The sequence below is a fragment of the Opisthocomus hoazin genome, chromosome 2 (genome assembly GCF_030867145.1).
Source record: "Opisthocomus hoazin isolate bOpiHoa1 chromosome 2, bOpiHoa1.hap1, whole genome shotgun sequence".
Taxonomy (NCBI): domain Eukaryota; kingdom Metazoa; phylum Chordata; class Aves; order Opisthocomiformes; family Opisthocomidae; genus Opisthocomus; species Opisthocomus hoazin.
In genome coordinates, this window is record NC_134415.1 from 43649429 (window position 1) to 43676256 (window position 26828).

The following is a 26828-nucleotide window of genomic DNA, read 5'->3' on the forward strand; positions in this document are numbered from 1 at the left end:
CCGCCCAGCGCTTTTCGTCGGAGACAGCCCGGAGCTCCCCGCCCCCGGCAGACGCCTCCCGCCGCCGGCAGAAGGGACACCCGAGAGGGGCAGCCGGCCCGGCTCAGGCCCGCCCGCAGCTCCCGGCACCCTCGGCCTCCAGCCCCGACGGCCGCCGGGCCCCTGCGGGGTACCCGGGGAGCGGCGGAGCGAGCTTTCCTCTCGCCGCCTGCGGAGTCCCCCGTGGCTGCGTGGGCCGCGGGAGAACGAGCCCGAGGGGGCTTCGGAGGCCGTGGCGGCCCTCCCGCCCCGTCACCTCGGTCAGGGGCAAAGCTCCGCTCGCCAGAGCACTCCATGGACACCCCCGAAACCCACTGCATCGAGCCTGGAATCTGCATCAGCTTCCGAGCAACCGCTCCGTTTCTGTGAGGACGTCATTTATTGAGCGCTCTCTGTTCCTCTGTCTCAGCAGAGCTCTCCCTCGCTGCTTTCGGGGGCGGCTCGGGGGCCTCGTCTCTCCTTCACCTTCTTCCGGGAACTCTGTTCCGTACAGTCCTGAGAAAGACTTTGAGACACTTCAAAAAGTTCTGTTAAACTTACTCCTCTTTCTGAAATTTAACCTACTGACCTATGACATTGATCTTGCTACACCTTCTCATTCTGATCTTACGCTGGGTCAGCTGGTGTTTAACCCAACCATGGCAAGGCCTACTCAGGGCACAGCTGAGAGCAGCATTCCACCCCCGTGTGGTTTCCTAACACACCTGTATTCACACGGCTGAGGCCATGTTCTAGTTCTATGATTTTATGCTGTCCTGTAGTCATAATCAAGCTTCTCTACAATCGCTCTCTCGCACCCTGCCTGCTGCACTCCCTTCCCGACACCGGCCGTCTGGGCAGACGCACCCTCGGCCTCTGCTTCCAGAGGGACACGGGCTCTGCCAAGGGCTCTGCTCCACACGGGAACGCAGGCCCCAGCCTCAGGCTGGGAACAGGGAAACGCTCTCCCTCGGCGAGGGAGCTCACCTAACAGACGCCATTCCAGGGTTCTGGATTTCCCCCAGCCCCTCTCCCCCCAGGCCAGACCTTCAGGCACGCGGGGGACGAGACCCGGGTGAGCGGCGCTGTCTGGCCGCGGCCAACAGATGGGTCTGGCTGGGTATTTCCACTGCCCGGCGCACCCCCTCCCCGACAGCCACACCAGACTCGGGCTGCAGCGTCGTGCAGAGCTCTGCCCGTCAGCGCGGCCACAGCAGCTTTTCACGAGAGCTTTCCTGCTGCTCACCTGGCTCTGCAGCTCAGCTCAGCGGTGACTGCAGCACACGGGAGACTCCTCCTGTGAAGAAAGCGCAAGGATTTCCTTTTGGTCTCCAGCCTGGCCGGGGCCACGCTCTCTATTCAACTTCTACAGGGCCTGTACTGGGGGGCTGCTGCCACGGGGACCGGCCGTTGTTCCTCTGCGTGGCCAGAGCCTCCTCCCACCACCTAAGATTCTGCTCCCACCTGTCTGGAAGCAGGCGTCCTGTGCTGGTCAGGGAGAGAAAATCCGCACGCATCTGGCAGTGGCCGATCCCTGCAACACCTCTTCAGCCTCCTCCGCTCACGTTCCACCTGCGTGTTGGGTGGGAGAAAGGGTCACAGAAACCGGCCTCCAGACAAGGAGCAAAGGGGCCTCTGGACATCATGGCAAGGAGATGTCTGCTCAGAGCCTGTTAATTGCACCAGACAACGCTGGGGGCAAAAAGCACTTGGAGTAGACTATGGAAGAGAAAGAACAAGAGGAAACAGTTCCTGACCCAGCAGTGTCAAACGTGTGTGTGTGGGGGGACAACACTGGGGCAAGCAGGGCGGTACCGCAGCGAATGAGCATTTGCGAAGGCAAAGGGGTGCCAGAAGAGAGACAAAATATGAAAGCCTGTGTCCGCAGGGGGATGTGGGAGAGGGAAGGAAACGAGCAGAGGACTCCAAAGCGCTGTGTGTGGAAATGTGCTGTGCTCCAGGGGACCGCGAGGCTGTGCGGAGGCAGCGAAAGCCTGGTTCACCTGCTCAAGAGTCCTCCGGAGCTCAGCATTGAGTTGCTTCAGCTCCGTCTTCTCATCTTCCAGCCTTGCAACTGCTTCCTGCAGAACTTCCAGCCGCTGCAACAGGAGCCCCTTCTCCGAGAGCCACGACAGCTGCTCCCCTTCTGCAAGAGCCTGCTGGGTAGGCAGAGAGGGGATGATGTGAGCTGGTGCCACGTAAAGGCGAGAAGGGCCAGAACCAACACGTCGGGGAGAGTGACCCGACTCGGGAACGGACAGCCGCCACGTCCCTTCTTCTCCTCCTGGTCCACAGGCCAAAACAACACTCTCCCTTCTAGGGTCCCTCCTCCAGATCACCTTGGAGAAACCCAAACAAATTTGCCTTCGTGCTTTTTGGACTGCGGCACAAGGACATCCCCAGTGCCCAAGAAAGCCTTTAACCTGATCAGGCAATGGTACGAATTCCGTTATTTTTAACACACTGGAGAAGCTGTACCTCACAAACCTACACCTCTGAGAGCATCCTCTAAGCACCGTCCGTGTAGCTGCTGTTCAGCCACCGTTACACAATTCTGCTAAGTTTAGCACATTGGTTTGGTCAGCTGTGCCCTTTCCCTCCCGTGCCAAATCCCACCCACGCTGTGTTGGCTAAGCTTGCCGAGGTAGGAGAGAGCCAATGACCCACCCCCGCTTTTTGGACTTGATTTCAACAGCAAGCTCCGTAGTTCCTTCTGTAGTTCTGGGCCTGGCAGAAAACATTCCAGCAGGTGGATGGTCTCTGGCCGCAGCACACAGACAGGCGAGCCTGCTGGCAGCAGTCACAGCTTTTTGGCCAAGCAGGTCAACTATTTGTGGGAAAATACATTCCCATCTCTTGAAGGGAACATCATCAGACTCCTTTATAGACCTTTTCGTTGGCTGACGGTCAGTCACGCTGTCTACCTGACACTGGTCCGTGTCCCTCGCTGAAACCACACTCTGCGGGACGGCTGTTTCTTCCCTCCGAGTCCCGTGAGCCGTTTCACTCTTGCCAAGGGCAAGAGCCAGTGCTTGTGCCTTCTCTCTCCATTTGACTTCTCTGCTTTCAGTCTGCCTCAAAACAGCAACCATATGCTCCAGTTCTTTCCCCTTTGCTCTGCGCTCATCTTCCAGTTGTTGGGTTAGCTCCTTCTGCCTTTGCAAGGAACGGTCTCGCTCCTGGAGAACTCTCCTCTTCTCTGCTTCCTCTTCCTCCCAGTTCTGGAGTCTCCGGATTTGTTTCTGTAGGGTCTCATCTCCATCTTTCCATCGCAAAGCTGATGCTAACCGTTTCAGGAGCCCACTCTGCCTCCTTAGCTCTTGTTCTCTCTCTGTCAGAGTCTCCTCTAAATACCTGACTCTGCCTCTCTGGTACTCGATCTCTTCATCCTTCTTGGTCAGAGTCTGCTGGACATGCTGGAGATCTTCCCGAAGAGCCCTGATTTCCTCTTCTAGTTCTTGTTGCTCACCTTGAGCTTTGGTCTCTCGTTCCCTCTCATGAAGAGCTTCTTCCAGGAGCTTCTCTTGCTCTCTGGGGTGTCTAACCCCCTCTCCCTTCTCGGCTAGCCTAAGCTGGAGATTCTGCAAGGTCTTCAGTTCTTCTTCTTGCCGCTGGAGTTTTTGCATAAGAGTTTTGTTGTCTTTGTCTCTCTTCCTCACCTCTTCCTCAAGCAGATTCACTTGCTTCTGGCATGATGTTAGGGCTACTCTCATGCTTTCACCACGAAGCTGGAACATGTTCATTTGCTCTGGCTGCTTGAGGAACTCCAAACGGTTCTCCTTCGCTATTTGGCTCGCTTTGTCTGGATCCTGCTCTACTCTCTTGGCCTGCTTGCCTTCCAACTGCTTCTGCTCTCGAAGGTCCTGGACATGCTCTTGCAAAGACGCTATCTCTTGATCTCTAGCTTCTAGAGAAGATTCAGCGTATTCAAGCCTTTGCAGCATAGCTTTAGTCGGCATCGCTGCCTCCTCCTTTTGCTGTTGAAGCTTAGAGATAGCCTCCTCCAGAACCGCTATCTTCTTCTCTCTTTCCTTCAGAGTCCGTTTTGTTGCTTGGAGATGTCTTTGCTCAGCTTCATGCTTTTCCTCCTTTTCCTTGCATGCCTCACAGCGCTTTCTGAGGGATAAAATTTCTTGCTCTTTTTCCTTTAGCGCCGCTTGAAGATGATGCAGAATTTCCTTCTGCTGTTCAGAGTCTTGCTCTTGTTTTTGGAAGGTCTCAATCACTTCCTTCTGAGATTCAATCATGAAGTCCTTTTCTTTCAGTATTGCCATAGAGTATTCCAAGTCTTTCTGTAAAACATTCCGCTGTTCTTCTGTTTTCTCCTCATAGCTCCTTGCCTGTTGCTTTTGGAGGTCTATGAGTCTGTCCTTTTCTTTTAAGGTTTCTAGGGTCTGCTCCAGTTGGTGACGGACAGTCCTCACCTGCATGTGCATGACTTCTTCAGCTTCCTGGATTTGCTTTTGTTGTGACTCAAGCTCTTGATCTTTTTCAGACAAAGAAAGGGTCATCTTTGCTACTTTACCCTGAAGCTCTTGCAGGTCCCCCTCTTGCTCTTCCTTGTGCTGCTGCAAGAGTCTTAACTGCTCCCTTTGAGAATCACACTCCCGCTCTCTGTCCTTAAGAACTGCCCGCAAGTGTTCAAGGCTTGCCTGCAGAGATTTCACCTGTTCTCTCTCCATTTCCAGTTCTCTTTTCAGATGATCAAGATCCACCCGCAGATTTCTCACTTGTGATGCACCGTGTTGTTCCAGCATGATGATTTTCCCCTCCTGGAATTTGATCTCCTGGTCTCTCTCCTCCAGCACTTTGCTCATCTTGCTGACTGCAGTCCTCTCCATTTCTCGCTGCTGCTCCAGGGCTCGGATCTGTTCTTGCTGGGATCTGATCTCCCGCTCTCTCTCCTCCAGCACTTTGCTCATTTTGCTGACAGCAATCCTTTGTTCTTCTTGCTGCTTCTCCAGCTCCCGGATCTGTTCTTGCTGGGATTCCACCTTCTGTTTTTTCTCTGCTATGTCCTTAATAGCCTGATCGAGAGTAGTTTGACACGTTTCTTTCTGCTTTTCCAGCATTCTCATCTGGTCCTGGTCCAACTTCCTTTGTCCCTCCCACTCCAACAGGACAGCATTCAGACGAGGGACAGTCTCCTGCAGAGTTTTTGCCTGTGCTGCCTCTTTCTGGAGCATCTGGATTTTCTCCCACTGCGTTTCCACTTCCTCATTTTTGATTTTTAAGATAGACACCGTAGTCTGAAGTTCTTGTTCAAGGCAGTGATTCATCTCTGTTGCTGTATTTGCTCGGTTTTCGGAGGCTGTGACCGATTCCTGGAGAAGGTTTATCTCCCGTACCAGTTTTTCTTTCACTGCTTCCACTCTGTCCCGTTCATGCTGCAAAACAGCGAGAAAAAGATTCAATCATTCCATCTCAACAGGTTTGCTTTTCATACTAGATTTGACCTCCTGCTTCAGTGCCGGTCAAGGGCTGCCCCCTCTCTCCCTGCCTCTTGGGACGCTGTGGACCTTTCCTGTGCCACCCTTTAGGCTGCGTCTTCCCAGCTTCCTCAGCCCGTCCAATCTTCCTTGTTGCCCTTCTCTGAACCTCTCTGAGCTCTAGTGACTTCTTTTGGGGAGCATCCACCAGAACTGCAGCCAGGATAATCTGAGCCCTGGAGTAGCAGCAAGAAATGGAGACGACTGCAGTCAGCAAGATGAGCACAGTCCAGACTGAGCATGTGGCGTGACGATGTTCTCTCCATTAGCAAGGAAGGCAGGAGACAACAACCCCAGCATTTGATTTCCTGAGTTTGGGGTGGGTTTTTTGGACCTCTACTGTCTAGAGTTTTCACTGTACCATCCTCTAGAGCCCCACTTGTCCCCTCTTGAGGGAGTAAGGGTCAGATCACGGTCTGTCATCCTGTCTTCCACATCTGGACTAGTTTCCCCCATGCAGGCGTACCTATTTATCTGAATCAGTGCTTCTGTTTCCCAAATTTCTCTAGTTTTTCCCCACTGTCTGCTCTCAGACGGGCAATATTGAACAGCTTTCTATTCTCAGCAAACTTTGTCTTCTCAGCCCTTTTTGCGCATCCAGACCTTACCTGCCCATGCTCTCGCTGCTCTGCCACCTCCCGCCTGAGCTGCTCTAGCTGCTGGCAGGCTTCTGTTAGCTCTCCCCAAGTCTGCAGCAGCGTCTCTAATAAAGCATTCTTCTCACGCTCCTTTTCTAGCAGGACCTGCACAGGAACAAAGAGAAGACGCATTTAGACTTCCCATACAACCTCTGTGTGGCAAGACTCAAGGACTGACGGGCTCACACGTTCTCCAAGCACTACGCTGCTGCTGCTCTCCTAGGGCAGCATCTGCCCACCCCGAGGCACAGATTCCTAAGTGAGACTGGAAGTACAAACACGGTCCACCCGTGAGTGAACCTCCAACAAAGCTGTAGTCATCTAAGAGGAAAATGTGTGGCATCTCTCAAGGGTCTCTCTCGCCTTGCTGGTGAGGGTATCCCTTGTCTCCTGCTGTGGCCTGTTTGTCTTTTGATAGCGACTTTTGCATCTGCTGAGCAGCCCGGGACCCAGCCTTCTCCCACAGCTCTGTCCTTGCTGTGCAGGTGGCTTCCTTTGTCAGCTCGCTCACCAGGAGACACAGCGATGGTGCTCACGTTCTCTTCAGGCCTGCCACGTGCCTCCTGCCCTTCTTTAACCTACGCTCTGGTAGCCTCTCTCATTAGTGGCCCTGTCCCTCACGGCACAAAGCTCTCTGGATTTGTGCTCTCTGGATTTTTGGGTTGCTAAGGCACTGCTCCCATTTGCAGAGGGGCATCTGAGAGACACTTCTACCCAGATGGACAGTGTCCAGAGAGGCACTGCCGAGGAGGAGCCCAGAAGAGCAAAAACACCACACCAGCTCTCCTTTCACAGTCTTTACCTCTTGCTTGGCATTTTCGACTCGAGTTTTTTCCTCTTCTTGCTGAGCTCGCACGGCAGCAACTTCCTGCTTCATCTCAAACAGCTGCTTCTCGTGCTCCCTTTCTGTCTCTGCCTTCTCCTTTTCCCACTGCTCCAGCAGCTGCTGCAGCTCTGAACGGTGCCCTTCCCGCTCGCTTGCCTGAGGAGGGGAGGAAGAGACTTCACGATGGAGTCCCAGCCAGGCTGCTCAAACACATGTGAAGCTTCATCCCTCCCGCAAACCCCCACCTCAGCAGTGCCCAGTGATGCCTTTGTGCCCTCCGTAAGTCAGGTCCTACCAAGGAACTTAAAAGGAAGGTCAGCAGGTGGAAGAAAAGGAGACGTCACCTTCCCGTCTCTGATGGCCGCCTGTTTCCTAGCACCCCTCGCCTTGCGATTTCTCTCCATTCTCAGAGTCTCTGCCTGCAAAGCTCAGCTCCATCCTCATCAATTAAAAGCTGCAGACGGACTGCAGGGTGAGAAAGAGCCCAGTGCCCTGATGCCCCAGTCACAAGACAGGCCACGAACTGAAGTCCCAGGAACAAGGGGCCTGCTCCATACGCCTCAAGCCCAAAGATAACACCTCTGTCAACCCTGACAGGACAGAGAGAAAGGAACAAAGTTCCCGTGACTGCAGCTGGCAGGAATGCGAGGAGTCTGCTTCACGGCAGACGGGAGTCTGCTAGGATCCTACCCCTTTGCTGCCGTGCTTTGAGTGGGGACCACCCAACCTCCTGTTAAACTCGTCTTAGGCCCACACCAAGTCTGTGGCTGTATTTACTGTCCGAACACAGCCCGTGGGTCTTCACGGCCTGCAAGTACGAGCCGCTGGCTCTGCTGCCTGGCCTGGCAACGTGTGGCCTCTGGCAGGTGACTGCTGCCATTTCACCCGCTCAGGCTATTCTTCTTCTAAAGCCAGCCCACAAAGCTTGCTTGAAGAACTCAAAAGCACAGTGTTTCCTACCAGGTCTTGCAGGAGCTTGTTTATTGCCGCTTGATGATCAGTTTGCCGAAGGCTGAGGGCACTGTCATACTGCTGTCTTGTCCGCAAGAGCTGTTGTGCCGTGTTTTCCCGTTCCTGCCTCATGACAGATCTCTCTGCTTCCAGCTCACACTGAAGGCGTTTCACTTCCCCTGCAAACACAACCAATGCCGACATTCAGAGTCTACACAGACAGTGGTTCCGACTTTACTGACCTCAAGCCATTTGAATTTCGGTGTAGGAGGGATCTGTCTCCAGCCCCTTCACTCCTCAGAAGCACTGCAGACAGAGAGCTGTTTTTATACCACCTTGCCTAGGCAGGGGATCACCAGAAACAAAGCACGTGACGCTCTCACCTTGGATGGCCTCCTTGGCCTGTGTGACTGTGCCAAGCTGGATTTTCAGCTGAGACAGGTGCTGCTGAGCCTCAAACAGGCTGGATTCCAGGGTCTCCTTCACTGAGCTGCAAGTTGCAAATGCGGAGAGAAATGAGTTTCTTGCCCCTGACACCCACAGGGAGTTATTCCAGTAAGCAGTGGCTCAAGAGCCCCACCCCTGAGTACAGAAAATGGTTTGCATGGGAACTCATATATACAGAAAGCGCATTACTGCCACTGCAGATAGCAATGCAGGCCCCTTCGAGGGAATGCCCAGGCTTTCCTTCTCACCTAGCATAACACAGAAAGCCCAGGCAGACTTGACCTCAAGAGCCAAGTCCTAAATTGCTCTTGTCTGATCTACGACACACGGGTAGCTGTGCCCGCAAGGTCTGTGCCAGCAAGCAAATGCCCAGCCTCTGCTCACAGCCCGTATCTCATCAGCACTTCCACCTTGCTCTGCAGGGGGACAGAAGAAGAGCATTTCCCTGGCTGACTCGTGACTTTGTAACGCTGCTCGTATAGGTAGGGAATTTTCCAGACTCCCTGAATTTCAAAGGGACTAAAGAAATCCATCAGATGGTACAGTAAAGTCTCATGCTTGTAGCAGAGTCCGTAAGAAATCTGAACTCGATTTCAGCTGAACAAGGACTACCTGAAAGCAGAGACAGGCATCCTTCAGTTTAAACTGTCAGAAGTTCAAGAGAAAAAAGTGCTACTTTTCTTCAAGCGTTGGTAACTAAGTAGGCAGTAGCCCAAATGGCTTGTCACTCCTTAGAATGGAAGCTGTAGACCTGCAGGGGCAAACTGTTACATCCCCAGACTTCAAGCAACTGCTGCGTATGACACACGGGATTGTGGTACCAGGAGCTGCAGTTACCTCCCTGACCTCAGACAGCGTCTGTGCGCCAGGTTCCTACAACACACAGCACTGCCTCACTGCTACAGGGATGCCATCAGGATAACATCCTTCAGGATGTAAAGGGGCACCCGAGTGGAACAGCAATCAAACGCACAACCGCAGGATTTCACGACTTGCATGGACAATGGAGGATGTATCTTCCAGAAGGAGAACAAGCACCTATTTCTGATTACGCCAGTCTCTGGCAGGCCAAAGTAAATAGGCTCCATTTTAAGCATAAAGCAAAGTCGGGCTCTAAAACCAAACAGAAAAGACAGAGTTCCAAAGTGTGACAGCAAAAGGCTCTGGAGAACAACATCCCGCAAGAAGAGTTGCTACAGCCCAGTAAGTGACAAAACATAAATCAGCAGGATTAAATCAGAGAAGCTGGAGCTCAGAAGAAGGAGCAGCTCTCAAGAGACAGACTGAGTCAAAACGGTGTTTATCGGCCTCGCTAACAACCTACTCTGGAGCGGTAAAGCACAAAAGTCAAGAAGTACGACAAACAGTCTCTGAAACACCACTCGTACAGCTCCGCAACTTCAGGAGTCTTCTGAAAACACATCTAAGAGGAGGACAAACATCTCGACACGTTGAGTTGTTTCTTGGGGGTTTTCTGGAAAAGCAGAACTTGTCGCATTTGATCTCAGAAACCTGATACAGCAGAAGGACAGAATCTTGTTCCTTCCCCGTACAACATCACCACGACATCTGTCTCTAAAGAACATGTGCTAAGGAGTACAGGACCCCGACACCACTGATGGGCAAGAATTCCCAAAGACTGGCCAGAACTCAAAAGACGCTTCCCTGCGGCTGGGGTAACCAACTCTAGGTCCGGCACCACAGCTAACAAGAGTTAGCTTAGAAACAGAAGGCCCTCAAGATTTTCAGCGGGAGCCTGCAGCTTCACCCGAAATGGCAGTGTCCTGCTCACAATGTCCGTACGTAACAGCCTTGAATTCTGAAGATCTTGTGTCAAACTACTTGATAAGGCAAGATCTATGTTCAAATGCACAGAACAAGAAGCGAAAGCCAGAGAGAAGCTTCAGGTTTCAGTACACGTCTGCACGGTTTAATTATTCCTCAATGCAGAGCCAAGGTACCAGATACTGAGGAATGATATTGCCTTGCTTTGGACTTCCCACAGGAACGTGCAAGGGGGCATAAACACAAGCCCAAGGCTCAGGAGAGCTTTGTTAGCTTTAGCTGTCAGAAAAATAACATCCAAATCACGGTATACTGGGGGTTTTTTGCCCAAGATTCTTCCATTTTCTCTCCATGGTAGGTGAAAACCTGTGAAAAGCACTCAGGATGCCATAAATCCTCGTGTAACGATTACCACCTTATAATTACAGACATGAAATAACGTCCTGCCTAGGGTCTCCTCCCTGCCTTTACCTGGCCTCTGCCAGCTGCTCGGAAAGGCCTTGCCTGTCGCGCTCCATGGCTGCCAGTCGCAGCTGTAGGGCAGCCTTCTCCTGCACCAGCAACTCCTCCTCTTTGGATGCCTTGGCCAGTGCGTGCCCTTGGTGAGAGGACTCCTGGTGCAGCTGCTCCCGAGCACTGCTCGCTGACCCTTGCTGGCGGTAAACCTGAAAGCGGGACAAAATGCAGTTAGAGCCCTAGAGCCCTTTCTCCGGAGCTCTGTGCAGAGCCACCCAGTGCCGCTTCTCAGTCAGCTGGAGGAGAAAGAGCTCCTGGACTCTGTACAGTAGGTCATGGCAACAAGACTGTTTACTTGTCTGGCACAAGGAAGTTGTCTAATATACCTCGCTGGCATTCAAGCTTGAAGATTGACTGTGATTTTTCAGTTTTTTTCTTCAGTGTAACACCTCTGCTGGGTATTTGCTAAACATACCACCTACTCCAAAACTAAGACTGTCGAACAGACCACAGACCATCAGAAACAAACGCTTCTCCTCTCAAAGCTATCCCATAATACCCAAGATGGTACGTTATGAAACTGACACTGAAGTGATGGCAAACTCCCTTGTCTCCTGCAGTGATGCGATTCTCCCAAGCCCTTTTTCCACTGGACCAAAATCAGCTAGTCCAGAGGAAAGAGTCTTGTGGGATCAGCTGTTTCTCATCCTCTTCCTCAAGGCCTAAAGAGGCTCCAGCAAGTCAAAGCTGCCTGTAGGTCTTAAAATACAACTTCAACAACTGCAAGGTGTCATTCCCATTCTTAGCAGTACAAGACAGCACACTTTGACTTGGAGCTTTGTCCCGCTCTCTGGCCTTGAACAAATGGAGTTTTGAAAGTTGCAAGCTTCACCACAAAAAAAGCATAAATAGAAACATGCAGCCTCGTTTGTTTTTGCCTTGGAAAAAGGGTGAAGAGCTACGCTGTTTGCTTCTTTAGCCGCACGTGAGAGTAGGAGACCAACGTTGCCCCTGCCCTCTGCTACCAGAAACGGCGTCTGTGGTGGTCCTGCCCTCACAGCTCCCTCTCCCACAAGTGCTGCCTAGGAAGAAGGTGACCATACCTTTTCCAGTGCTGGGGCAAGCTGATGTTTCTCCTGCTTCAGCAGATCGCTCTGGAGGTGCAATTCCTCCAGTGTCTCTCTTGTGACTACCAGCTCGCTCTGGAAGGAGGAATGTTTTCCTTCAAGTGCAGCTAAGTCTTTCAGTCTATGAGAAGGGGAAAGATAAACAAGCTTTTCATGTAAAAACATTCTCATTTGCAAAACCAAGAGTAGAGAATCATAGACCCGTGAGGTTGAAAAAGACCTTTAGGATCATCAAGTCCAACTGTAAACCTAACACTGCCAAGTCCACCACTCACTCATGTCCCTGAGCACCACGTCTACATGTCTTTTAAACACCTCCAGGGATGGTGCCTCAACCACTTCCCTGGGCAGCCTGTTCCAACGCTTGATGACCCTTTCAGGGAAGAAATTTTTCCTAACATCCAACCTAAACCTCCCCTGGCGCAACTCAAGGCCATCTCCTCTCATCCTATCCCTTGTTACTTGGGAAAAGAGGCCAACACGCACCTCACTGCAACCTCCCTTCAGGTAGCTAACAGCTTCCTGCCCATTAGTTCTCCCTCTCCTCTTTCATACGCTGGATACAACACTGCCCAAAAGTTCTTCTCTGGCTAAGACAGACTTTTAAAGCCCACACTGCGATTCCCACAATTTCTTTGCCCTGCAGCAGAGAAATGATGAAAGAGCTTGCAGTCTCCTGGGGAGGGAGATGTGTATCAATTTCCAATCCAATAATCGTAGGATCAAAGGACCATTCACATTACTACGAGCAGTGACGCTGCAAAATGGCACTCTTGCCCCAGAGGCCTTCTGCGCTCACTCTTGCAAGGAAACATCAGCACAGGGGTGCTACTTTGCTTATGATGGTCCTGTGCAAATTTCTCCCAACTCCTTTAGCGCAGCCCTGGGGCTGCACAAGAGACAGAGTTCTCTTTGTGCTGGTCTCAAGTTCTCACCAAGAATCAGATAACCACAAAAACACTGTCGTGTGCAATCTCTTCTCCAGTCTTGTCTTACTCAGAAGAGCTTCCGTCAGCCAGACGGTTCTTTCTACCCGTTCTGTTGAAGGCAATGGTTTGACTACGGACAGAAACAAGGCTGTGGAGAACGGGTGTGTTTTACGTGCGGACACAGCCCATCTAGGAATCCAAGAAGCACCCACAAAAGAGAATGTTGGTAATAGCAAAGTCTAAAGCACGTTTACCTGTGCTGAAGCTCTGGCTTCTCCAGGTCCCCCGTGACTTGTAAGCACATCACTTCCCAAGTCTTCGGGCTTATGTCCTGCTCCACTTGCGGCTGTGCCTCTTCCTTCGGGACAGGTCTACGCGCAGTGACGGACTCCCAGAGCTGTGTGCCAGAGTTTAGGTGGGAGCAGCTTACAAGCAGAGATCCAGAAAGCCTCATTTGCTCTGCCTTCAGCTCGGACAAATCTCTGCAGAAGAATAAAGAACGAGCTAATGTTCACACCACTGTCTTTATCAGCTGACTCACTTTTGACCATGTAATTGCGCAACGGTAAAAGCTGGCAGGAAAGGTGACATCTTCGTTGGGGACGAACCATTCGTCTGACACTTTGGGATTGGGACACATCTCGATAGCTGAGCAATGGGTCTCTTTGATGGCTGAGGAATGAGTCTATGTTCTCCTCCGAGATGAGAAGAAATGTATGCAACAGCCAGAAGGCTTCAAGAATTAACCAGGAGGTCAGGCACACTCTACACATTTAGGAATGCTCAGAATCAAAGAAGGCAAATGGCTGACGGTAACCCAGAGTTTGAAGTTGACACCAGAGGAAGGTACTGTTACAGCCACGCTCTTTTTCATTTTATAGAAGGAAGCTGTGAGAAAGGAATCTCAGAGAGCCCAAGAACAAGAAAACAATCACAAAAAGGAGGTATCAAACTAAGCAAGATACATTGGATAAATGCAGTAACAGGGTAGAGAAGCCATTCTTTCTCTCAGCCATGTTGATACAGGAACAAGCAGATGCAAACTGAGCAGAATAAATGTAAGCTGGAAATGAGAAGGGTAAAAGAATTTAAAAAAAAAAAATATATATATATATATATAGTCCTGGCTTCAGCTGGGATAGAGTTAATTTTCACAAGGAGCTGGCTGGGCTGACCCAAACAGCCAACCAAATGGGGTATTCTATACCATGCGATGTCATGCGCAGTATTTAAGTGGGGAGCTGGCTAAAGGAGGGGCTTTTGCTACTCAGGAGTGAGCTGAGCATTGGGTGGTGAGAACACTGCATGTTGTGCATGCTTTTTATCAGCATTGTTGGTTGCTGTTTTCTCCTCCCTTTGCCATTCTGTTAAAGTGTTCTCATCCCAACCCAACCCAAAGTTTTTGCCTTTTTTCCTTCGGGTTCTCCTCCCCATGCCTCCGGGGAGGGGGGATGAGTGAGAGAGTAACTGCGTAGGTTCTTTGCTGCAAATTGAGGCAAACCCACAACATATATGTATATTCATGAACGATATTTCCATTGGGAGCGGTGGGAAAAGAAACCCAGTGACATTTAAGGCAGATCTTAATCACTCGACAAAACGGACCGCTCTGCACACGGCAGGCACAGCCTTAGTGAGTCTCTTCCCATGTGTCCACGTATGCCTGTGTCTGTGTTAATGTGCCCAGAGATCACCATAGCCAAGTTCATCTGTTCAGGGCCTCTGCACAGCTCACAGACTGAGCCCCTCAGGTTTATCTGAAACCAGCATCAAACAAAAGGATTCTGAAAATAGCCTAAAGCATGCTTAATGGCATTGCTTCAGACTACCCAAGGAGAAATCGGATCTTTAGCTGCAACGACCGCAACACCGAGGCTCAAAAAGCGGGTGGGAAGGGAAGCTACGTTTTTTTCTGCAAGAGATCCAGCCCTCACTTCTACTCACCGGTCAGTGGCAGTCTTCACTTCCAGGCAACGACGGCGCAAGGTTACCACCTGACGCCAGAGGCTGAGCAGATGGTTATGTTCACCCCTGACGTAGCTGTCATAAAGCTAAACATGCAAAGACAAAAAAAAAAAGCCAATTCAGCCTTCGCTGTCGCTGTACAAGTCCTTCTGATAGGAGAGAGCACAACCACGATCACCAGGTCTCCTTCAGTAACAACTCCAACAGGGGCACCAAGCACTGCACAGGCCCCACAGAAGCACCCTCTGCAGACCTGCCGCCTGACTTCAAAGCAGGGGACCTCCACGCTTCTCCTGCAGGAGTGGCTATCAGCAAAGCAAACGGATCCCGATCCACCGTCTCGCCTTGCAGAGGCGTCCAGCACTCTCGGGGGAGGAAGACAAAACCAAGCCCCTCCAAGACCAGCGTCAGATTTCCTTGCAACAGGCTATTGGTGAGGGAGGCCTGTCTTGTTCTCCTGTTGGCTACTCTGAGTGGGAAAACACACAGACCTCTCTGGTCTCCACTGCTGTCGACGCAGATTTAGCAGCGCTTAAAAAGACGAGCGTTCATGTGTGACTGCCCTGCAGTGCCCAGAAACAGCAAGCACTCACCTTTAACACCCAGCAGCACGGTCACAGCAGGTGGGCATCTTCCCTCACCGAGATTTGCTGACACCCCTCCATCTCACACCCCTCTCTGCTGCTACTCAACACCGACACGTCCTCAACAGAGCCACAACTCGCACACGGCAAGCCCTCTATGCCAGAAATACAATGCATTCCCACTCCGCTCTGGCATCACTGCCGTAGCCTGTCCTTACCTCACGGTCAGTGCGCCACTCGCTCTCCTTCAGTTCCAGCTCCTTCTGGGCCCTCATCCAATCCGCCGCCAGCTTCCCAATGTCTTCTTGGAGGGCTGAGTTGACCATGTTCGCTTGATCGAGGTGCTCCTGCAGACGAGTGTTCGCTTCTGCCAGATCCTCACACCTTGGAACGGGAGAAGCAGCAAGGAGGTCGCTCAACAACTGCTACCCACAAGCAGCATCCCCGTGATTTTCCAATTCCTTCAACACTGACTTCTTGTCAAACTGAGAGGCAGCGAAAGTGCTTTCTAGGATTAAGTAAGACCACCCTGTCACAGCAAACCCATCTGCTTCTCCTTGCTTTGAGCCTTCCATTTCCATCTACAGTTTTGGTTCCCCCCTGCTCTTCAACTCTGAGGATGCCCACAACTAACGTCCTGCCTCCCCTTTGTGCTGCCTGATCACTGGATGCATCACCTTTCTCTGTCCTTGTCCTGGCCACCTCTCTTCCTCCACTCTCCTCTCTTGATTCTCAGCCCAAACAGGGGCTCTGCTGAGTAGCTCACCTACTGAATCGCGGAAGAATTTAGGCTGGAAAGGGACCTTTGCAGGTCACCCGGAGCAACCCCCCGCTCAAAACGGAGCCGTTCAGCGCACAACGCTGTTACTGCAGCCCAGAACAGACTGTGGGCCTTTCTCCTTCCAAAGAGGCTTGCCCAGCTGCTTCCCTTGGGGAGGCCGGGCAGCGCTGACAGGTTTCCCCTCGCTTCCATGAGTGTCCAGGACACCCAGTGTGAGGTAACGCAGCTTCCTTTTACCTTTGATGCTCCTCTTCCAGCCGAAGCAGCGCATTCTCCAGGCTGTGCTCACCTCTGGCTTCCCACCTGCCTGGAAGGGATCCCTGGAGAAGAAAGGAAACGTTTTGTCAAGTTCTTGTGTTCCCTTCACTGTCACGACCACGAAGAGCAAGGGAGGGGACGGGGATTACTCGGTGGGAGTAGCTCTCCTCGGTCTCCCACTGCTGCACTCCCGCAGCTCATGACCGCGAGTGCTCCCGCAGACCTGAAGCCTGGGAGTCCTCTCCTGCCCTCCGTCTCCTAGGTTTGCTTTAGCCGCGCACTCACCGCTCCCGCCGCCAGCTGCCGCTCCCGCTCCCGGCACCGAGCCCGGTACTGCCACACCTGGACGGACACGCAGAGTGACGACGAGCGGACGCAGCGCCGGGATCCCCGCCGGGCCCCGACCCCCCGCCCCGCACCTTGGCCTGCAGCTGCCGCACCAGCCCCGCCTGCCGGCGCCGCGCCTCCTGCGAGCTCTGCAGCCGGCGCCGCAGGGAGGCCGGGCTCCGCGTCGCCATGGCCCCGCCGCGGCCGGGCTCCGCCGCCCGACGGGCCCCGCTCGCCGGCGGGGGTCCGCTCCGCGGGCGGCCGCGGGGTCGGGAGAGCCGGGCTGGCCCGGGGCCGCTCCGCGGCGGCGGCTCCCTCCTCGCTGCCGGCCGACGGCGCCGCGGCCCGGGCTGCGGAGCTGCCGCGGGGGAGAGGCCGCCCCGGCACCGCTGGCTCCGGCGGGTGCTGCCCGGAGACCGTTATGGAACGGCGAGCGCGAGGGCGACGCGGGCTCGCGCCGGGGCCTGGGCGGGAAGGGGCGCGCGGAGGGCGGGCCCAGCCCCGCCGGGGGGGGGCGGTTTCAGGTGGCCCCGGCGGTTCCCAGACGGGCCGAGGAAACGTCTGCGGGGCTCTGGGCGGGCGCGTCCTGGCGCCAGGGAAGGGTCGGGCTGGGGGCGAGGGAAGAGCTCGGGGCCGAGGGGGCTGTGAGGCGCTGGGGCGGGCTGCCCGGGGAAGCGGCCGAGGCACCGTCCCTGGGGCGTTTCGGAGACGTGAGGACGCGGAGCTGGGGGACGCGGTTGGGTGGTGGCATGGACAGCGTCGTGCTGATGGCTGGGCTCGGTGGTCCTGAAGGTCTCCTCCGACCGAAGCGACTCTGTGGTTCTGTGATCCCATGGTGCTTCCCTCGCCGGCTCTCTTGGCCAGACACGGACTATTGCTTAAAACTTCCGTCAGGGGTGGGCGTCCGTCACACGGCAGGGGCTCTCTGGGTGTCTTTGGATATCGGACGGTAAAATGGCAAGTGTCCACGGACCATGTCCGGTCGACCTGAGTACAGTGATGTAGGTGGACAGCCACGCCCATTAAGCCAGAGCAGAGCAGGAGTCATCTCACCACGAGCGAAGGAGAGAGCGGGAGATCTCGCTTGCCGCGTAGGCAAGGTTAAGGCACCGTTAACGATTCATCTGACCCGCTGACGGGCAGCACCCCCATCTTCCTCCTCTGCTTGGGTGGGACACTGTCCCGCGGGGAGGTCTCCTGCGCCTCGGGGGTGCCGGCTGGCGTGGGGCACTTGGCCTGCTTGCTGCCCACCTTGCCCGCCCTGGGCACCACGCGGCAGGAGACGATGCCCAGCGGCAGCGTCAGGCGGGTCAGAGCCACCCGGGGCTGCCCCCGCAGAGCCTCCTCCAGCGGGGAGGATATCCCATGATATCCTCCTAGGGAAGCTGAGGAAGTGTGGGCTGGATGAGTGGTCGGTGAAGTGGATAGAGAACTGGCTGAATGGCAGAACTCAGAGGGTTGTCATCAGCGGCGCTGAGTCTAGTTGGAGGCTGGTAACTAGTGGTGTCCCCCAGGGGTCAGTACTGGGCCCAGTCTTGTTTAACTTCTTCATCGACGACCTGGATGAAGAGTTAGAATGTACCCTCAGCAAGTTTGCTGATGACACCAAACTGGGAGGTGTGGTAGATACACCAGAAGGCTGTGCTGCCATTCAGCGTGACCTGGATAGGCTGGAAAGCTGGGCAGAGAGGAACCTGATGAGGTTCAACAAAGCCAAATGCAGGGTCCTGCACCTGGGGAGGAACAACCTCATGCACCAGTACAGGCTTGGGGTGGACCTGCTGGAGAGCAGCTCTGCGGAGAGGGATCTGAGTGTCGTGGTGGACGACAAGTTAACCATGAGCCAGCAGTGTGCCCTGGCTGCCAAGAAAGCCAATGGAATCCTGGGGTGCATCAAGAAGAGTGTGGCCAGCAGGACGAGGGAGGTTCTCCTTCCCATCTACATTGCCCTGGTGAGGCCTCATCTGGAGTACTGTGTCCAGTTCTGGGCTCCCCAGTTCAAGAAAGATGAAGAGCTACTGGAGAGAGTCCAGTGGAGGGCTACAAGGATGATGAGGGGACTGGAACATCTCTCCTACGAGGAGAGGCTGAGGGAGCTGGGCTTGTTCAGCCTGAAGAAGAGAAGGCTGTGAGGGGACCTTATAAATGCTTATAAATATCTGAAGGGTGGGTGTCAGGAGGATGGGGCCAAGCTCTTTTCAGTGGTGCCCAGTGACAGGACAAGGGGCAATGGGCACAAACTGAGGCACAGGAAGTTCCGTCTGAACATGAGGAAGAACTTCTTCCCTCTGAGGGTGACGGAGCACTGGAACAGGCTGCCCAGGGAGGTTGTGGAGTCTCCTTCTCTGGAGATATTCAAGACCCGCCTGGACAAGGTCCTGTGCAGCCTGCTGTAGGTGACCCTGCTTCGGCAGGAGGGTTGGACTAGATGACCCACAGAGGTCCCTTCCAACCCCTACTATTCTGTGATTCTGTGATTCTGTGGGTCAGCTGTGCGGGGCCGATGGCGACAAGGGGCAGCCGCGGGGCTCGGCAGAGCACTCTGCCGAGGACCCTCCAGGGCACTCTCCGGGGGACCCTCTGGACGACCCCTCACGAGACTCCTCTCCGCAGGAGACTCCACGGGACCCTCGGGCAGCCCGGTGGGGAGGACCGCTGCCCCCCGGCCCTGCTCCTGCTCGGGGTCCGGCCAGGGGGACATCGCCACCCCTGAGAATGGGTCGGCGTCCCCCAGCATTGCCCCCGCTGCTCGGCCCTCGAAGTGATCACCTTCCGCCCCGTGCTCGCAGAGGTCAGGGGGCTGGTTGAGGAAGGCGCTCAAGTAGGGGTTGTGGGGCGCGCTGGGGACATCGGGGACAGTGTCCATGCTGTCCATGGTGTCGAGCCAGGCGAGCGCGTCAGAGATGTCCGTGGTGAATGTCTGCTCGTCCGGAAACTGCAGGTTGTCCCCTGCCCGCTCGGGAAAGGCCTCGGCGAAGGTGTCCGGCCCCAGGTCGGGCAGCTCCAGGGACTTCTCCGTGCCTGCCGAGATGGCCACCCCTGCTGAAACAGCAACCCCAACCGCCCGGCCCCGGGGCAATGCGAGCTTTCCTGGGCACGGGACGCCCGCCTGCAGGCTCTGCCACCCCCTCCACACTCACCATGTTCCGTCAGCTGGCCGGGGCGACCAGGGTGGCCCGGTGGGGGCTGGTGCCAGGGATGCTGTCCTCGATGGCCACCGCGTCGTTGCCCGAGGCCTCCAGCGGCTCCCAGGTGCTGCTGGGCAGGGTGTCGAGCACAGGGAGGCTTGCACCCAGTGCTGAGCCATGGAGTACCGGCGCTCCCCGCGGGCCACGGCCCATGGCCCCAGCTCCAGGCCTGGGGTCTGTTTCTGTGGTTTTTATCTCATGCCTTTTCTAGCAGACAGTGTGGTTCAGTTTGGCTGTTGGAAGGACCAGTGACTTTGCTGAACAGAAGCAAGTCTTTCACTACCTTCATTTCTAACAAACATATTTTGAGAGCACCAAGAAATTATTAACATCATACAATGACAGAAATGCATCTTACTGCATGTGGGAGAGGAATTCCTCTTTAAAGGAAAATTTACTGAGAAGAAAAATACGTTGTGTGAAAGATGCTGCTGTCCTTTTTGCAGACAGTAACGTTATCGGCTTATTCATTTACTGGCTACAAATAGTCATCTGACCGCAGTCGTGTTTCTTTTCCATTCCCCAGATACATTTTAATGTGCTTAATGTAGATGTGTACACATTTTTGTATAAAAGCTGTTGCTGAGGCTTCCCAAAGGACCAGTTAAAGTGTATTGGTCTCCAGTCCCAGCCACTGCAAACCCTGTCGAGTGTAATGGACTAGTTCGGCCACGCTGCTGTTCAATGCCAGAGCGCACGTCGCTGTGCTGAGTTCAGCAAAAAACTCTGGAAAAAGAGGAGGCAGAGCGAAAACATTTGGTTGGTTTCACACAGCAGGCACGTTTGACAGGCGAGGGGGCTGCCAGGAGCAACAACAGCGTCACGCTGTCCGTCGGCAAGTCCCGTTAAACACATTGTCGACGCAGAGAGCCCAGCGCTATCGGAAGGCCGGGAAGCGTAACAAGCACACGAGGCAGGGCACGTGAGAGCAGAACGCACTCACACACGCGTACACGCACTGAACCGGCTCCCCAAGCGCTGGCTTTAAAAGGACGTCGAGACTCCCTGGTAGGTGGGCAAAAGTTTGGGTGTTCACAGCCCAGTCCCCGCCGCAGGCTTCCCCCAGACTTGAAGCAAGCCAAATTCGAGTGTCTTCCTGAGCGATGCCCAGAAATGGGACTGGTGCCTTTCCATCATCCATCCTCAGACCTTGGAGACATCATGATTTCTCAGCTGAACAGGTTTAAAAATTTGTACAGCTTGCCAGGCCTACGTGAGTATTTACTGTTCCACCGCACAGATCCACTCCCTTGGGAGTATTGACTACCCCAGCCATCATTCCCCTACATGACAACGGCAACACAGAGCAGGTTTTGAATTCGGCCTTGGCTGAAGCAAGCTTGTGCTCAGGCTGCCCTCCCACAGGTTTCCCTCCAAGACTCCTTCCTCTGGCTTAGCAGCAGCATCCACCACTCCTTCTGTGTGACAGTCTCTTACCAGCCTTGTGAGGACAGAATCCGAAACACTACACGTGTATTGCTGCCGCGAGCACAGATTTGCTCAGAGGACAGCCAACCACTGGAGGTTCTTTATTCAAAGGGGACTTGCAAAGCCGTTTGAATTTCAGCACCTGCCTCATTAGCGTGAGTGTTTTTACAGCCTTCCAACAGCTGAGCCAGGCACACGGTGCTTATTCTCTTTTGCAAGTTTGCCAACAGATCGTGGCAATATATCCCTTTGCCCACAATAGCTCACAAAACTTTGTGTTTTGTGAAAAATGTCACTGCAAATGCCACATGGGATGGCAGGTTACAGACTGAACTGCACATACTCTAGGGCTTTTGCTTATTCACCACTGCTTGTACCACAGAACAATACATTTTTTAACAACAAAACGGTAAAATAGACAAGTAGCAGCAACTTTAGGAAATGCTGCTGGCAAGTACTGGTCACGTGCCCAGCAAGGACTTGAGTTCAAATGCTGCTCAGCTTCTCTGTTACGCAGAGCAGCCGGCTTCACTGTTCGCAAGGCAAAAATACCTGGAAGTTTGACAATCTAACTAAACCACAAGGCTACAGGCCACAAAGCTGTTCTTAAAGAAGGTGAACCAACTCAGAAAAGCTAAGCGCCCCAAAGGGAAAAACAAACAGCAAAAAACCTCCTCTGCTTCCTGTCTTACCATGAAGCAAGGTGGCAGCTTTCCTGCACTTGATACCCTCATTCCTTAGCTCTTCGACATTTGAGGATGCCAAGACAACCTTTTAATTGGAACACTCATCAATATATCACCATCAAGTATCTCTGCCAATATGCCCTAGCTGTCTATTTCAACATATCTCATGCTTTGAGCTTTAGGTCTGGCGTTTGCTACACCGAGTGTTCAGATTTAAGCAAGTACATACACAGAACGACAACACATAAGGCAGAAAAGCCAGAGGGCACAAACTTACCCTAATTCTCCCTGGCCAGTGCATCAGCCTGTTCCCACAGAGCACATGCAGAGAGGATACCAGCAGTGATGTTGACACAGGAAGAGGTGATACTTGGGATATTATAGGGGATGGTGTTCCCACCACAGCTGTTAGCAATACGTCCCGGCTGAGATCTCACAGAACCGGCAGGAGAGGGCTTTGGGGAAGACATGCCCGTGGGTCTGCAGGAGAAAGAAACACCGTCACGAACGTTTAACGTCAAAGTCTTGCCGCCAGACGATCTTATGGCAGGAGCTCTCTGCTATCATCCAGGCCTGCAGTGTGGAGTGGAGTGTGGAAAACTGAGATGTGTTCAGCTGCGTAACAAGTAATTGCCCTTTGAGTGCCAGGCCAAGGTTTTTGAAGTGATTTGCAACTCTAAGAACTTCTCTTGACAATAGAAATTGCGGCACCAGACATCAGAAAGGGCCACCAATCCACCTTCCAAAATCTACACCTACTTGTGGAAACTTTCACCAGATCAGCATAGCGCTTTTTCCTCATGACTTACAGTTCAGGCATGATGAAGCTCCCCGCCTACAGAAGCTGGAGCTTTCTGACAGCGGGTCAAAGCAGCCAGTTCAGCCTACACAAACTCATTTAGAGCTCTAGGGAACCTAAATGCGGGCAGCTGCCTGCCTTCCAGGCACAGGCAGGCTTCATCACATCACTTGACCTCCTCCACCTCAACCAACCTAATTTTAGTCACTGGTATGAGAGGGCTTCCACCACGCTCGCAGGAGACCATTTACTTCCCAATAAACTATCCTCTGCAAGGTGGCAGAAAAATCACTGGAATTACAGCATCGCTATTACAGACCAAACAACCCTCTCTCCAACGCAGAGTTTAGCAGGGGCAGACGGGGAGCCGGGTAGCTGTGTGCCAAATGCAATTACCACGGCACACAGAAAAACTCTTCCTTACTCATTGTCATTAAAACACAGGCCCAGTCTGCTGGGCGTCGGTTCAAACTGTTGTGTGACAGCTTCCCTTCTACTTTTGCTGCCACACACACAGCAACACTGCTGCAGATAGACAGAAAGGACAAAATGCTCAGTAACTCACCAGTTAGAAGAATGAGTTTCTTTTTCTTAATTGGTGACTGAGCTAAAGAGACAAATATTGAAGTATCACCTCAAAGTTATGCTACCACAGGGTGAAGGCATAATCCTAGTGGGCAGCGGCCAGGGAGATGGGGATGGTATCCCATTAAGTCTCAATGGATCGCTAACAGAACAAAGATGGCACCGACAGGGGCTCTGAAACAGCACAGTGACAATACCATTCTTGCTCCTCTGACCTGCTTCTCTAGTGGAAAACTACTTTGCTGGGGACATGGTAACTCTGGACCTCGTAACAAAAGAAAAAAACCCTTTCCAAGGAGAAAAGACAGGAAAGAGAGAGCAGAAACATATTCACGCCCCCTAACAGTATGATTTCAGGTGGCAAGAAAGAGCAAGTGGTGAGGCACTCTCAAACGCAGCTTGCACTCAAATACTCCAGCTACTGTTTTCACTCACACCCTTAGAGACTCATTACAACGTATGTATTTTTAAATCTTACCTTGCAACGCATGGAGAAGGTGCTTGTGTTGCTCTGGAAGAACTCTGCAGCGAGGAACAGAACCCTTGCTAGGTTTGGGCTATTCAGCTGACAGCAGTAACTGCTGCAGCCATCCAGCTGGCAGCTTAGCAATACGCATACCGTACCCTGAAGTGGTCATTCAGGATCCTGGAATACTTCATTGCAGTGTCTTTCTCATAACGAAACATTGCCATGTGCAGAATGGACTGGGAGCGCATGCTGTGAACAGAAACACACCCAGGCATCGGTGTTGACACTCGCTGCTGCCTGCCAAGCAGCCATCAGCCTTGTGGGACAGAGGCAGGCACACCCCAACTGTACTGCAAAGTCAGGAAAGCTCAGAACTTCTCCTTCCGCTCATCTTAAAAAAAGACTCTGTGAAAACATCGCAAGGGGAAAAAAAAAAACAAAGAAGGAAGGGCCATGTCTGGTCTTTTATATAAACAGGTTCCCAACCTCTTCATAGGTGCCACGGGCTGAGGAAGCTCTGGCCCAGACGCGCCTCAGCTATGTTCAGCTACAGCTTCACTTACACGGCTCAAACACCGGCTTCTGGTTTTGATATTGTGGGTTCTTCCCTTGCAGAACTCTATTCCCATTTAAATCATTCATTCGCCTCTGAAAGCAATGGGCCTTTCGCTCTGTCAAGTCAAAAAACAGACTCTGAAGGCTCAGGAAAAAGTTACGCACCATAACACAGCAAAGGCTTTTTCATGTGAAGATGCTGAGGAGTCCATAAAGGATTTCAATGTCGTGATGAATCTAAGGAAACAAAATAACAGAATCTTATCAGCCATCAGTGCTCTGGACTCCCACTGTTTATGAAACAACAGTCCACGCCGTTATCTCAAACTTCGGTCCTAAGGTCAGGAAACCTGCCCTGAGTTCTTAGTCCTGACCCAGAGTGCTTTGTAGGCTTTTGAGCAGAGGACTCTGTCTCAAAATACCTTGTTTTCCACGCAGCGGGAACAGATGTGGCCCCTGATGCGACCCACTCTCCTCTTACACTGATTAATGGGCAACATCCCTACAAGTAGATGCCTCCCGTGGACCACCAGTCAGCCTGGGGCCCAGAAAAGGTATCCCCACTACTGAAGATAAACTACTAATTCAATTATTTCTAGACAAGACAGACATCTTAGTGGAAATGTTTCTTTTGGCAAACAAACAAACAAGCAAATCTCCGTTTTGAAAACAAAGCAACAACATCATCTTGGAAATACAGTCCATCAGGACCAGAATGCAAACAATACATTTCAAAAAGTTTGAAGTCTACCACAAAAAAAACCCCTGACAGCTTTTTCAGCTCTAAGGCAAGAAGTCAAACCAGCTCTTGAAAACACTCACGTAACCTGTAATTTCAACATGAATAAACTAATACCTGTCTCTCTTCTACCCAATCCATGGTCCCTTGGGTTGCACTGCCTGTGTACGTCATACTGTCTACACACATCTTCAAGGGCTGTGAAACTAAATGAGGAAGGTTGCTAAAAGAAGCCCCAGGAAAGGGTACAGGTAGAAAGACACATGGGAGAAACCAGTAAAACCTGCCTTCAGTCAAGCTGCAAACCTTTGGGGCACTAACTGTTCTGCCACACGCTATACTGTTGCTTCACTTTTTTTAACTGAAATACTACTGAACTCGCATGCAAAAGCAGCTTCAGATCTGGATAAAGCAAAAACTCCTTCACGTCCTTGATTGTCATAATCAGTGTCCTCTGGTGTACCTCAGCTGCAAGGCTCAGATGCAGAGGGGGATGTGGTGCCTACTTCTCCTGAGAAGCAATGCTGAAACATTTCAAAGGATTTGTCTCTGGTGCCTCGGGATGGTCTGTCTGTCTCATGCTTGTACAGTGACCTCAACTCTGCTCCACGGCGGGAATCCAGAGCTGCCACAGCTGCAAATGCGTGGTGCAACTAACTCTTCCCCTCCAAACGTCCTGCCTAACCATGACGCTTTGAAAACCGCTTACTTGATGAGATCTATGGTGCCGCTGAATACGCTGGAAGCTGATTTTGGTGCTGCTGAATCCGATTCCAAGGCGATCCCATACTCAATGAAGGAAAGGGCAGCACCTAGGTACTGAAAGGCACTTCCAGTCGTGTCAGTCTATTGGGAAGAAAATTCCCATGTTCAGACTAAGACGAAACCTACTTCTCTCAAGGGTACCTAAATTCCTTTTTTGTCTCTAGTTAGGCAGGATCTGAAGAAAGAAAAAGATGCAAGCCAGGCCTCTGGGGGATAATTCAGGGGTTCTCAGCAGAACCCCCAATGTGGTCCCAGTCATCAGCTTTGTGTGCTCTGGCTATTTGTATCTCTTCCTCTCGCTCAATGTTTTCCTTGAGTAATTTGTTATCTTCACGTTTTTTGGACATTATTGTCTGGTCTTGGAGGCCTGCCTTGTGAGAGGCAGGTGAGGCTTTGCTGCTACACTATTCCCTCACTCCATTTTCACAGGTCAATGGCAAGCAGTGAATGTACATCATCCAACTGAGTCATAATCAGCAAAAAAATACGTTCATTCATGCACGCTGTTAAAACTGCACCTAGCAGAGAAAGCCAGTTACATCTGCAAAGGACACTTCCAAGTCTTGCTCACCAGCAACGTAATTACCCTCAGAATCCTGATGTTTCAGAGGAAAATGTCTTAAAACTAACTGTTGCACCTGTCTTCCAAGGTCTTTGTGACAGCTCTGCAAAGCCAGCAGGCCTGCTAACCTCAGACAACATCAGTTCTGAATCCTGTTCTCTAGGTGTCTTTATAACGAAGGGAAATGTCTGAACATTTGGCAGATAAAGACAGCCGCCCCACATACGCCTTGAACAGATGCCAGGTATGGAGTACGGAAGTAACGTTAGCCAGCGCATCTTAGTCACATGCATGCAGGTATCACGTCCAAATGCCAGAGCTGGGTAACGTTTCTGGCTCAGGGCCAAGGCTTACCATTGCATCAGCTTTGTGCTTCAGCCTCTTGGCCTCTTCTACGTAGTATTCCACCGGATGCTGTCTGAACTGGGGACAGGGAGAGGAAAAACAGAGAAAAAGGGCAGGGTAATTATC

The 26828-nt window shown here is 52.6% G+C and overlaps 1 protein-coding gene and 1 long non-coding RNA gene across 3 annotated transcripts; both read right to left on the reverse strand.

Moving 5' to 3' along the window:
- Positions 1–415: 415 nt before the first annotated feature.
- LOC142360514 (uncharacterized) lies at positions 416–23768 on the reverse strand. Of its 2 annotated transcripts, none has more exons than XM_075413446.1 (18): positions 23746–23768; positions 22161–22363; positions 16540–16596; positions 16234–16316; positions 15434–15599; positions 14611–14717; positions 12921–13148; positions 11714–11858; positions 10626–10819; positions 8306–8412; positions 7932–8101; positions 6948–7127; positions 6116–6250; positions 2943–5405; positions 2022–2177; positions 1483–1590; positions 1265–1315; positions 416–534 (listed from the first exon to the last, which is right to left on the reverse strand). In XM_075413446.1, exons 2-17 carry the CDS (start codon positions 22182–22184, stop codon positions 1283–1285), a joined length of 4356 nt encoding a protein of 1451 aa, XP_075269561.1. In that variant the 5' UTR covers positions 22185–22363; positions 23746–23768; the 3' UTR covers positions 416–534; positions 1265–1282. The 2 variants fall into 2 exon arrangements, with proteins under 2 accessions (XP_075269561.1, XP_075269562.1); XM_075413447.1 differs by having other exon boundaries at positions 416–544.
- Positions 23769–23929: 161 nt separating this feature from the next.
- Positions 23930–26766, reverse strand: LOC142360517 (uncharacterized). The gene is made up of 3 exons (XR_012763118.1): positions 26712–26766; positions 24457–24528; positions 23930–23985 (listed from the first exon to the last, which is right to left on the reverse strand). It is a non-coding gene; the product is annotated as an uncharacterized LOC142360517 (long non-coding RNA).
- Positions 26767–26828: the final 62 nt, after the last annotated feature.

Coding starts and splice junctions, on each gene's coding strand:
- LOC142360514 (XM_075413446.1), bottom strand. CDS start 22,184: ATGCACTGGCCAGGGAGAATTAGG. Junction 14,718..15,433: donor AGTGGCGCACTGACCGTGAG/GTAAGGACAGGC, acceptor TTGCATGTTTAG/CTTTATGACAGCTACGTCAG. Junction 13,149..14,610: donor GTGAAGACTGCCACTGACCG/GTGAGTAGAAGT, acceptor ATTCTTCTGCAG/AGATTTGTCCGAGCTGAAGG.